At 33.3% G+C, this 13754-nt stretch overlaps 1 protein-coding gene and 1 long non-coding RNA gene across 3 annotated transcripts; one reads left to right on the top strand and one right to left on the bottom strand.

Moving 5' to 3' along the window:
* The first annotated feature begins 4471 nt into the window (after window positions 1-4471).
* On the top strand, window positions 4472-5237 carry LOC123891709. The gene is made up of 2 exons (XM_045941612.1): window positions 4472-4733; window positions 4927-5237. Exons 1-2 carry the CDS (start codon window positions 4472-4474, stop codon window positions 5235-5237), a joined length of 573 nt encoding a protein of 190 aa, XP_045797568.1.
* Window positions 5238-6394: 1157 nt separating this feature from the next.
* On the bottom strand, window positions 6395-9636 carry LOC123890146. Of its 2 annotated transcripts, none has more exons than XR_006802724.1 (3): window positions 8280-9636; window positions 8000-8189; window positions 6395-7858 (listed from the first exon to the last, which is right to left on the bottom strand). It is a non-coding gene; the product is annotated as an uncharacterized LOC123890146 (long non-coding RNA). The 2 variants fall into 2 exon arrangements; XR_006802725.1 differs by having other exon boundaries at window positions 8433-9636.
* Between the last annotated feature and the right edge of the window lie 4118 nt (window positions 9637-13754).

Genomic DNA, 13754 nt, shown 5'->3' with positions numbered 1-13754 from the left:
CCCGATTCGGCTCGAGTTGAACTCACTTTTGTGTATGAGTTAATTCTTTACTAACTGGGACCAATTTAGGTTGATTGAAAAATACTTGTTTTCAGCTTGATATTCATAACACAATTCTTGCTTACAAACTTCTCTTAGGGTTAGTTTGTCCCAGCTTTTTTTAGAACTTATGCAAACAGCTTATTCAAATGTTATATATTATTATAAGTTTGTCAAGGTAATTTATTATAAAATAGCTTATAAAATTACAATTTTTACTAGTGTGAACTTATAAAATAGCATAAAATCTAATTTATATTGCATAAGCTGTTTGTATAAGCTCTAAAAAAAGTTGGGTCAAACAAGCCCTTAGACATGGTTCATATTTAATAGCTGACCGACTATTTTTTATAATGAGTCTTAAATCTGATATATTCTTTTACAAATAATAATAACGATTTTTTTTTTAATTCATTCTTTGCTTAGTGTAGGAATTTTTTTTTTAATTTTTTTTGCTACTCCCAATATCCGGCTCACTGGACCGTTAATCTAGTTTGGAGGTCAATTATGGCATCAAGAGGTTTCATTCCCCTCTCGATCACAGTTGCGGGGATCGAGTCGTGGACATTCCTACCAAATCCAGCGTCAATCACCACTAAACTAACTAATGATTAGTTGATTTTTTTTTAGTAACACACTAATGTTAGGATCTTTGATTCCAATAAAATAAGATATTCCAATTCCAATTTGATAATTAATCTCATAGTGAACTCATATGACCTAAGTCGTAGGAATATCTTAGTGTGCCTACCAGAGATCAAATCGTAGGAATTTTATTACATCTCCAATGTAGACAATATGTTTATACAGTTTTGATAGAAAATATTAACACTTTTTATTATTACTTAAACCATAGAATATGTATATAAGAATAGTTAAACCATATAATGTTACTTAAACCATAGAATATACAGAGGACGAACGAAATCTTTATACGAGAATGATAAGAATAAATATCAGCCAAACTTCCCTCTAGGAATGATATCTAAAAGCATGTAACATTCTAGTCTACAAAAATTGTGACGGAATGAGACTGACTGAGATCGGTCAATGACTCAATGACACTTTAGCCCTGTTTGTTATTTGTTGATTTGGGTTTGATTGTGTCGTAGCTCTATAATTTGGATTATGTTTATCGTTGGATGAACTGCATTGCTGATATTGATCCCAAATAAGAAATGGTGGGTACCGCTAGTCGCTAGTCCATGAACAACCGATTTCTTTAAAATAGATTCTTATAGTTTAATATAATTTTGTGTAAAACAAATTTATAAAGAAATTTTTTATAAAAGCTTCAAATGAAAATTTGGTTTGAACAGTTATCTGTGAAGCACGAACTCCGACACGGACACCGCGACACGACACGGACACTGCGACACCGCTAATGTAAAAAATATAGGACACCGACACTGCTACATATTTATAAAACATAGAGAATCAAAATATATACATGTAAATCTAATTTGAGCAAGTTATTTCTTAAAAAAAGTTTTAAAACTTATCTTTATTTTACCTTTATTTATCTACCTACTATCGAAAACACTAAAAATATTGTTGTTTGGACACATCTTTAACTCTTGTAGATATGTCTGGTATGTGCCTAAGGAAAGTATAAGCAAAGAAAAAATAATTTTTTTGGGACACTTGTCCGACACGTGTCGTACGAGTGTCTTACAGATGTCGGGCACCGATCAAAGGAGTGTCAAAGTAAAGGAAAAATTGAATTTTTTCCGACACCGATATGAGTTATCCGACACGTGTCGTACGAGTGTTATATGAGTGTCAGACACCGCGACACGCCTAATCATGGAGGTGTCCGTGCTTCATAGACAGTTATTCTTAAAATGTTATTTTAGGTATTTCATTATTTTATCGAAAAAAAATTTGGATATCAAAATTTCCAAAAATCTATTAATTTTGAAGCTATTTCAAATAGATTTTCATAAAATTAATTTTTTAAATACAAGTTTTTTAAGAAATTGCAATTTTGACTTTGTTTTGTTCTTCAATAATGTATGTTTTATGTTATATGATGTCAAAATTAGTCTTTGAATTTAGAAAAAATGAATATAAAAAAACTTGTAATATTTTGAAAAACGATTTTAAAAAATTTAATTTCAAAAATACAAAGAAAAAATCTATTTTTTTAAAGCTGATACAAACATACCATTTCTCTATGGGAATAAAAGATGAGGCAATCAAACTTTCCATTTTAGGGCACAAATGAGAGAAGATGAAACTCTATTGTTCACACTCCAAAAAGGTGGCAGAATAACTTCCCATCACAGAGAACGCTCCATTTTGTTGCAATTTTACAATAGCTCAGGAGCTTTCATTTATCAATCATAACGTTCTTAATCATCAAGGTTTGGGTCGTCCCTCAGATTTTTGGTTCCCTATGCGAGTTATAAATTTGGTATCCCATTTTTTCTTGTAAGTTATATAATTTTAAATATATAATACTATTAATATTGAAAAGTTTACGACCAAATAGATTTCACAATCAAGATCATAAAAGTTTAACCCTATTTTAAAATTTATTTACATTAATTCTATACTTTATTCTTGTTGACGCAACAAGAAGCACTTCAAACACTCACAAACTGCAAGATCACACACACATTCTGCAGAGGCTTAGGGCACGCCAATGAGCACAAAGCAGTTTCACTGGTTTTGCAGTTTTGGCAGAAAAAGATAGAATGAAGGAATGGAGAAAGAGTTTTCAATGAGAGAAAGAATTATTGGGAAGAAGAAAGAAAGTTTATGATTCATCCACTTTTGGGCCACACAAAACAATTACACAAGGAGGGTACATTTATACTCCTTTTTTATGATACAAGTAACTAACTCTAGTAACTACCCTTAACTAACTTTCAATCTTCTAACAAACTATAGTTAGTTAACACTAACTAACTAACAAACTATTTCCTCCTTAATTCATGTTGTCCGCTGTCTCAATTCTCATTTCACTTCTTAATTTTTCAAACACTTGGACTGTCACTGCTTTTGTTAACAAGTCTGCAACTTGTTCTTCACTCCTGCAATGTATCGGAGCTGGATTACTATTATTTACTTGCTCTCTCAAGTAATGGAACCTTAACTCTTTATGTTTGCTCCTACCATGAGCAATAGGGTTCTTTGCAAGGTTGATAGCAAACACATTATCAATCTTCAAAGTAACTACTTCACACTTGTCCTGGCTTATCTCTTCAATCAAATTCTCCAGCCAAATAACTTGACAAGTACTGAGCGATACTGAAATATACTCATCTTCATAGGAGGATAGGGCTACTATAGGTTCCTTCTTTAAACACCATGAGATTGGTGCTCCACCATTGAAAAACATATAACCAGCAGTTGATTTTCTGTCTTCATGGTCACCACACCAATTTGAATTTGTGCAACCAGTCAGTTTGCACTCTTTATTTCTATCACTTGCAGGAAATATTATACCATAGTTTATGGTACCTTTCACATACCTTAGTATTCTCTTGACTGCAATTAAATGTGAACTCTTAGGCTTTTCCATGAACCTGCTAATTAACTATGCCAACACTATAAGCCAAATCAGGCATTGTGTTGCACAAATATCTTAGAGAACCAATCAATTTTCTATAAAATGTAGGGTCTACATCCTCTTCTTCTATACTCTTTGTTAATTGCAATCTTGGTTCTGCAAGTGACAATGCAATATGCATTTTTCCATCTCAAATCTCTTCAATATTTCTGTGATCTCTGGTGTATTGTATATACCAGGTATGAATAATAAACTTTCTTTCTTCTTCCCAATAATTTTTTCTCTCATTGAAAACTCTTTCTCCATTCCTTCATTCTATCTTTTCTTGCCAAAACTGCAAAATCAGTGAAACTGCTTTGTGCTCATAGGCGTTCCCTAAGCCTCTGCAGAGAGTGTGTGTGATCTTGCAGTTTGTGAGTGTTTGAAGTGCTTCTTGCTGCGCCAACATCTGGCATCAAGAGTATGGTTCGTGCTACAACATGACAACATTCAATCATGGTCAATTCCCTGCAAATCTTCCAATCTTGGAAGGCAAGAATTATGATAGTTGGAGTAAGCAAATGAATGTTCTATTCAATTATCAAGATGTGATGGATCAAGTGACTAATGGTGTAGATCAACTCATAGAGGATGCAACCGAAAATCAAAGAAGTCAACACAAAGATGTTGAAGAAGAAAAATTTCAAAGCATTGTTCATTATTCATCAAAGTGTAAGCTCTGACATATTTGAGAAGGTTGGTGATTATGAAATTGCAAAAGAGGCATGTGATATCTTAGCTGCTGCATATGCTAGTGATTAGAAGGTAGAGAAGGTGAAATTACAAACCCTAATAAGGCAATTTGCACAGCTACAAATGGAGGATAAAGAAACAGTAAGTGATTTCTTTAGTTGAGTTGCAAAAATACTTAATGAAATGAAAGCATGTGGTGAAGCTGTGTCTAGTTCAATGAGAGTAGAAAAGATCTTAAGATCATTATTCCCTAGGTTTGACTATGTAGTAGCAGCTATAGAGGAACCTAAAGATCTTGATAGCATGACAGTTGAAGAGCTACAAGGATCTTTGGAAGCACATGAACAAAGGATGTATCAGAGAAACTCTGACAAATCCAAAGGTGAAATTGCTTTACAAGCACATCAGAGCAATAAAGATAAGAAAGGAAATGGTAAATGGCAAGGTAACAAGGGAAGATGTGGCTACCAGGAATACAAATGTTAAAGATAATCAAGATACTAGCAATAATGGAAATCAAAAGCAACAAGCTAATGGTGGAAGAGGCAATTACTATGGTAATCAAAGAGGTGGTACAAAGAAATTTGACAAGAAAAACATTCAATTCTATAACTGTCAAAAATATGGGCATTTTGCAGATGAATGTAGGTCCAAAGATGAATCAAGTGATGTTGAAGCAAAAATGACCAGAAATGATGATGATGAAGGTTTAGTGATGCTTCTTGTAACTACAAGAGATGATAGTGACTGTCAAGTGAAATGGTATCTTGATACTCGGTGTTCAACACATATGACAGGAAGAAAAGATTGGTTCATAAGCCTTAAAGCTACACAGAACAACAATGTGAAATTTGCAGACAATAGTAGTCTTGCAGTGCAAGGTATTGGAGATGTATCCATAAAAAGAAAGAAAGTTTATTATTCATCCACTTTTGGGCCACACAAGTAACTAACTCTAGTAACTACCCTTAACTAACTTTCTTATCTTCTAACAAACTATAGTTAGTTAACACTAACTAACTAACAAACTTTGAGACTAAACAATGTATGACTTATCACACTATGCTTAACAATTCTAACATACAAGGATGCATATGCATGCACGATTTTGAGGTCCATATTCGAACCTAAATAAAAGTGTCAATCTAAAAATATCGACATTTTCAATTGAGCTTAGACTTATGAACAACTTTTTTTTAACTTTCATTAAAAACAAATACATATTACACAGTGAGCAAAGAGAAAAAACATAAAAATCTTGTACTACCCGACGATAGAATTTTGGTGGTGCAAAGTATAAAATTGAGGGAGTGAAAATAGTAATAATATATAAGAAATAAGTGTGGATATGCCCTTGCACATGCTTGCATGCATACACGCATTTATGCACACACATACACATATTAAGAGAAAAAAATATTTGTACATCTAAAATATTTGAAACCAACATCATAGACTTATAATCACTATAAGAAAAACCTTTTTTTTTGGCGGAATTATTCCCTCACTATGTGCATTATTCTCTCACTAACTGATAATTTAGTGGCGGAACAAGTCTGCCACTAAAACGCATGTCACTAAATTTTGTGGCGAACAAATCCGCCACTAAATGCGTTACAAAGGTTGTGTCAGTAAAATGACAGTTTCCTTAAATTTAGTGGCCGAATAATCCGCCAATAAGTGGGTGTCAGTAAAGCAGATTTAGTGGCGGAAATTTCTGCCACAAAGTCTGCCAGTTGCTTTTTAATATTTTGTGGCGGAATAATCCTCCAATACACTGTCACGGTTGAAAAAATAAAAAACAAATAAAATATATGTTGTGGCTGAATATTCCGCCACTAAATGAGTGGTTTTTTTTTATACAGAAAATGAGTGGTTAATAATTACATTTTGTTTCTTTATAATAATTATATTTCTTTATCTCAATTTTTATAAATATATTAGTTAAAAACAAAAAAATAAATTCAACATAAAAATAATTAAGAAATATTACCACATCAAATATAAATTAGATCCGACAAAATATAAAATTAATATCTAATTTGTTTCACTACTCAAAACCAAAGTATGTTACATAGCAGGTTATATAGCAGGAGCCAGGAAGTCAGGAACTATATCCAAACACTATAGTTCTCCAATTCAACATAAAACTACACCAACCTATAAGAAACTACCAGGATCCAAGCACCAAAGTTACAGGTTAGAAAATGCAATACTCAAAACAATACAAGCTAGTGTACATATATCAGACCAAGCTAGTGACAGTATGTGATCTTTCAAATTGAAGCACTCCCAAATTGAAGCACCAAGCCAACTCCAACCAATAATAAAGCTAAAAATCATCTCTGCAGTATTGCTAGTGACACTCCCAAATTGAAGCACCAAGCCAACTCCACCCAATAATTCAAAATGATAACCCTTAATCTAAGATTTAACAGCACCACTTATGCTACAGTCCCCAACAACATGACCTTTCAAAATACATTTTGAGCAAAATGACAATATTCAATAGACAAAGATGCAACGCAGATCTCGCGCCAAAGTCACAAACAATGCAAGGGCGGTAGAAGCAAAAAAGGCTGCAGGCCTGATATCCACTAATATCTAATTACCATTACCATTATTATTATTATTATTATTATTATAGTAATCACCTTGATTTTCATTTTGTCCTCGTCTGATTCCACTGCCTACATTTCGGTCTTGATTGTCGCCTTGATTTACACCTTGATTGTCAAAAGGGGGAAGAAAGTCTGAAATAAATTCTTCATTGATCATATTATTACTATTATTTGTGAGATTGACAACATTAAATGGTGGAACTTGACTCGTCGGTTGATTGAAATCAACAGTAGGTCGATAGGCGAGTTTCTGACATGTCAAGCTCTGATTAGACGTTTGGCCTACAAATCGAGAACTGTCGCCGGACTCTTGAAGTGGTGATGAATTGCTTTGAAATGACATAGGCTGAAATCGCGAGGTCTCCTGAACTGATGAGTGGCGAGATGGCATCTGCAGCATGTATCGCTGGTGTTGCTGATGAGGATTCGAGCTGACATATGCTGAGTGGCGAGCAAACATATTTTGGGAGTTTTGCTGTTGTGGTTGACGTTGATATTGTTGCCCCCGAATATCGCGTTGTAAAAGTGTCCTTTGGATAATTAAATCCATGTCCTCCATTGTTTCAACTCGGAGCTGCGACCTCATTGTGTCGAGATGAGATTTGAGCTGAGATGCAACCTCGGCTTGAACCCAAGCATCATTGTCAGCTTTAAGTCAGCGTTCCATCTCTTCAAAATTGACAGCTGCATGAGATCGATCCGTATAACTACTCGATCATACGTTACTAAGAGTGGAGCTAGGATCAAGTCTATATCCCATCGGGGTCTTTATCACCAATGAAGATGCATTGCCTTGCCCCCTTAGACTTTTTTTTTTTGCATCCCGCCAGCAACCTCGACAAATTGGTCTAGCAATTATTGTGTCTCTAACCTCTTCAATAGCCTGCTCACTAGGTGGAAGAGCATTTTATTGAGCATTAAAACTTTCTTCAAACTGTTCCATCTCTCTCTACAAAAAGAAAAGGGGAATATTTTATTAGTAATAATTAAAGAGAAGTAAAAATCCCCCCCCCCCCCCCCCCCCCCCGAAAAAAACAGCTTTAAAAAAGAAACTATAACAAAAAAGTATAGTAAACAAACTTATATATACTTGTACTCGTGCCGCTTCTACTGTATCCCATATCCCGTTAGGTTTTTTGTGGAAGTACTCGTGCACGTTTAACATTGTTGGATCAGGTTCATTATCTTGGAAAAGTTGAGCACGAAATGAAGCACCGGATGTTTGTCCACCCTTGTGGATGCTCCCTCCTCTACTATTAGACGCTTTTTGTGGTTGGAAACTACACAATTAACAAAATGTACATTAAATTATTATAAATAATATTAATTATCGTATTAATAATTAATATATAAATTAAAATATTTCTTACTCATCTAAGTATGGCATGATCTTTGGCGATTCCAGGAATGTTAGAGAGTCTAGGCAAAATTTTGGAGGGAATTTTATCAACCCAATTTCTAGATACAGTAATATTTAAACCAATAAAACATGAGTCAAATAAGAGGGATGAAATATAACATACCAATAGTGTACTACATAAAACTAGGAGGCAAATTCTCTTTCCGAGACTTCTTTGCGGTGAAGGTTCTGATAATATCAACATCATCAAGTGACTTGAATATCTCCCGCTCGGTGTAACATATCATCAAGTCATTGAACCACTCATCGTTGATCTTGTTGCGCAATTTAGTCTTAATAATCTTCATTGCGGAAAAAGCTCTTTCAACGAATGCTGTCGATACCGGTAATATCAAAGCCAACTCAATAAGTTTGTAGACCAATGGAAATACAAAATGTTTACTAGTTTGAACCATCTTCATAGCCAAACTTTGAACATCTCCACAAGTAGAAAATGAAACATGTCTTTTCACGTGAACTACATAAGTCTCAAGTTGCTCCCTTATTGTTCCACGGTCTACATCAGAAAAGTCTGCATGATAAATATCAGCAAGACGAGCAACCTTATCAACATCAAACTTGGAGAAAGAATTCTTGGGGTCAAGACATGAGAAACAATTAAGCACAATGTTACTTCCTTCATTAAAGCGGTGATCCATCTCCACACATATTTTGTCAATAGCAACATAAAAAATATCAGCCCGGTAATGATGAAGATTAGTGACATTGGAAATAGAAATTGGAAGATACAACTACTAACCTAAACATCACCGCCATTTGCTCTTTGACGTATATATCATGTGACTCATCAATAAGCACAGAGAATTGTCTATCACCAAGCTCTTCCATAATCACCTTGGTAACTTCATGTGCACAAGACATTGCAAAGTCCTTTTGAATGTCACTGCAAATCATTATGCAATCTTTTGCACCACAGTCAAAAGCATCTCTCACTTGTTCATCATTAGATTTTACCCAATCTACCGTCTCTCTAAAATTGCCCTTGTTTAGAGAAGTAAGGGATTCCTTATGGCCACGGAAAGCCATGCCTTGTGCTATGAGATATCTTGAACAATCTAAGGAACAAGTCAAACAGATCTTGTACAATTCTTCAGATTCTCGTTGCTCTAAGACACTTACTTGCTATACTTTGTCTTTGATTATTATAATCATCATAGTGCTTCATACATGAGTTGTGCATACTACCATGACCACCAACATGATCTTTCAATCCATTGGATGCACTCTTCCAGTTTTTATATCCACCTTTGGTGAAGACTTCAAAACCAAAGTGCTCGACCCTCCCAGGTTGCTTAAAGAGAAAGCAGTGGAAGCAATAAGTTGCATCCTTGAACTCACTGTATTCTATCCATGTATAACTTTTATACCATGATTTACAAAATGCTCTTGTTCTTGGTTCTCTTGCAAATTGAGTACGAGGAAATTTTTTCCAAAATTGGTTGTGTTGGACCCTTCAATATATATGTCCTCCTCACTTGGTCTTGAATATTCGGAGCATACTCATAAATTTGTTTCCTAAGACCCGAATCACGCACAATCTCATTTGAATTAAACTCATTGGCCACATTGGGTGGTGCTTCTTCTACTTCGGCTTCTGATTGCATAACACTCACATTCTCAAACTCGCTCTAGGAATCAAAAACTTCCTCATCTCTGAAATTAAATGATGCAAAATTAAGATATAAGCTTACAACAAGGAAAAACACAAGACACCAAGGTCTGGCTAAAGAAACATGAAAACAGCTTAACAGTCAAAACAACTTATTTATATAATCACTTAACAATCAAAAAAGCTTAACAAATTTTAAATTGGACATAAAAACATCTTAACTATCAAAACAACTTATTTATATAATCACATAACAATCAAAAACAGCTTAAATTTTTTTAAGTTGGACATAAAAACAGCTTAACAATCAAAACAACTTATTTATATAATCACTTAACAGCCAAAACAGCTTAACAAATTTAAAATTCAATACAGCTTAAGTGGTTAACAGAAACATGAAATAGAGTTTGTCTAGGAAATCAAGTCATCAAACAAAGATTCTAGATTGAGAAGGTTTTAGGTTCTTAACAAAAACAAACAAACAGAGCGACAAGACGACGAGGTTTTAGTTTTAGGTTGCTTACCTCAAATCTGCGCGAGGCTGCGAGAGGGAGAGAGTGAGTGAGAGCGATGGTGCGGCGGATTTGAAAGCAGCTGGGAGATTGAGCGGCGACGACGAGTGACAACGTGACCTGAGGGCTGAGAGAGAAAGAGAAAGAAAAAGCGTAATTGCGTAAATGATATTTCCTTTCTTCTGTTTTGTGTTTTTTTTTTAAAAAATAATTAATAATTGGCAGCCTAGGCACGTGCCTGGTGGTGAAATCGCCAGTGGGCATGATGACAGGTCTACCAAATCTATCCACCAAAAGAAACTCTCTAGGAGCCAAAAGATCAGCAGGATTGATTTCATCATCTACACGTGTTTCTTCCTCTGGATCAAGAACAAGTGGTACCTTGGTACCATCTGGGTTAAGGCGACATGGCACAGACAATTGCGGTCGTACACCGTTCTATGCTTAAGAAAAGTTTAATTTTGTGGCTGGTTTGAATATGGTTGAATTTGAAAGTGACTCACATGTGTTGATTGAAGCTATTCGCACTAGGCATAGTGATAACTCGAAATTTAGTTTAATTGTTGTTGACATTACCCAAATTAATTTATCCTGTGTAAACTTTGAAGTAAAGTTTGTTAGAAGACAAAACATGCATAGTTTGTCATACTCTTACTCTCGGACATAGAATTGAGATTATTCGTGCATTAAGTCTATTTGATTAAATAAAAAACTCTATTTTATTTTCAAATTAAACGGCCAAACTATACTATAATTTTATTTTGGAGGCAAACAAACTCTACTATAATGAATCATATATATTTAGAATCACACTTAACCATAACTACTAGTCTACTATATATACGAAAAAAACAAATACCAAAACACGAGAGTAAGTTAAAAAGTTGATTAATTTTGTCGCAAGCTTTGTTACGTAAGTGCAAAACACATTGTTCTCTAACTATTCCTACGTCATGGATTGTCCAAATAATCAAAGCACGTGGATCCTAACAGGGAATTTTCTAGTTTGTAACAACTATAGTGATCATGACAACTTAGTCTCCCCAAATCAAATTAACAAATATAGCTATTGGCATAGTCACTTGTTTACATAAATACAAGTTACATTATATATAGCTTCATATATATGCCAATTGTTTCTTAAATGTGTCACTCTCATTTGGTCACACTAGCTATAGACTACAAAAAGTGATTGTGACCATTGGTTATGAGTGGAGTGAAGTGGAAACGCAAATTCTTTTCTCTATAATTAATTAATTAATTAACATCACTTGCGGTTTTGCTTAAAAATAATAGAGTATATGCTTCAATCCAATCAACATTGTTACATGACAAAAAAAATCATTTTACTATGGCCTATTTGGAGAAAGGTTGATGGAAGAAAATACATTAAGCATGCATGAGATATTGTTGCCTAGTTGATCACAACTTGAATAAACGATAGGTGTCCACTTGGCTCATATTTTTGTGGATCTTATCCATAACCATAATATAATGACACCATATATGGAAAATGAGAGTCCCATATTTTGAAGTTTTCTTAAAACAAAAGATAGAAGGCATATATTGGTAAGACAAAAATGAATAAAAGGCATATATAAAAACAAACACAATAAAAACTTACGATTATACACTTCTTTTTTTGGTACAAACCATAATATATACTTTAAAAAATATAATATTAATTTTTATAGAGAGAAAGGTCTAATATTAAATTTTGCTTTAATTAAGCCGTAAAATGCACATAAAATACCATTACTTTAGTTAAAATATTAAATTTATAAAAAAAATATAAATATTTCTGTCAGTTTATTTTTTATCTTTTAAATAACTATTAACTTAAAAATCATGCATGTCAGATATTTTATGATAAAATCATATTCATTTTAGTCACGGTTGTTTTCGGAGTTAAAAAACTGTTAAAATAATTTTCAGTCATCGAAGAGATTACTGGATTGAGTCGCGGGTCGATACGCTCTTTTTAAGACGTTTCGCGGCACTGCCCAAAATTGTGCGAGGCAGACGATCAACCACAAAGTTTTCAGGATAAAACAGCCAGTTCTACTGATACCGATAAATACTACACTGTAGATATCATGCATGAATTACACCCTCAAATATGGTACTAAAACCATTGCTCTATGATTTTAAGTCCATTCTAATATATGGTACTATAACCATTCTAATATGGTGTTTTGACCATTCTAAAATCAAAAGGGTTGTGGTGCTAAGACCACTCTAATATGATACTTTGACCATTCGAATATGGTACTTTAACCACTCTTAAGTCGAAAAGACTATAGTATTATGACTATTCTTTATTCAAGGAACGATGATGATAATTAACCACTCTTAAAACAAATATATTATTACTAAGAGTCTGTTTGCTAAAAATAAGCTATAAGTTAGCTGATAGCTGAAAAGATAGCTAATTGAAATTAAAGTGTTTGGTAAAATTAGTTTTTAAAGTGGTTAATAAATATAAAATGACAAAATTGATAGTGAATAGTTTCTTTTTTAGAATGGGTAGTTACTAAATTAAAGGATAAAAATGGAATAAAGTGTAAAAAACTATAAATTCAAACGCTACTTAAAATAGCATGTGAAAAAAAGCTATAAGCTAGTAAAAAAAATTTGTTACCAAACACCTCTAATTTTTTGAAACAAGCTTATAAATTCATATAATAAACTATAAGTTAGCTTATTTGTGTTACCAAATACACTATAATACTAGTTTTTCTAGTTTGTAAGAATAATTCAAAAGTTGAAAGTAAGAAAAACTAGTATCAGGATGTGTTTCCTAACACAAATTAGAAAAACATTTTTACCAAACATTTTGAATATATAGAGTATATTGGATGGTACTATGTATAAGCTAACATTTTTACATGAGAGTCGTGAAAGTAAGAATAATTCAAAAGTACTAGTATAATTATAAAATATCAAATTAAAAGTTGAATGTTAAGACAAATTTTTATTTTGTTTTAATTTATTTTGAGTTGAAGGGAGTACTTTCCTTCAAATATAATTAATCTTATCTCAATTTAAAATGAAATAAATAAAAACAATAGTATAATACACATTTATTTAAATAGTGAAAGACGTTTACTTGGCCGGTCAGCAAGTTTTGGAAGTTGTGGGACTCATTAATGAAGTAGAGATGGGTATCATATCACTGACAAAGACCCCAACAATTTATGTATCATATACTCCATATGTATTTGAGTTCACATAGAGATAGAGGTCCCCAACAAAATAAACCGAAAATATAACAATATATGGCCTTCTCATGTATGTGTGGATT

This window comes from Trifolium pratense, linkage group LG6 (genome assembly GCF_020283565.1).
Source record: "Trifolium pratense cultivar HEN17-A07 linkage group LG6, ARS_RC_1.1, whole genome shotgun sequence".
NCBI classification, from domain to species: domain Eukaryota; kingdom Viridiplantae; phylum Streptophyta; class Magnoliopsida; order Fabales; family Fabaceae; genus Trifolium; species Trifolium pratense.
Note: the sequence above shows the minus strand (reverse complement) of the source record. Positions and strands in the feature narration are given on the sequence as shown.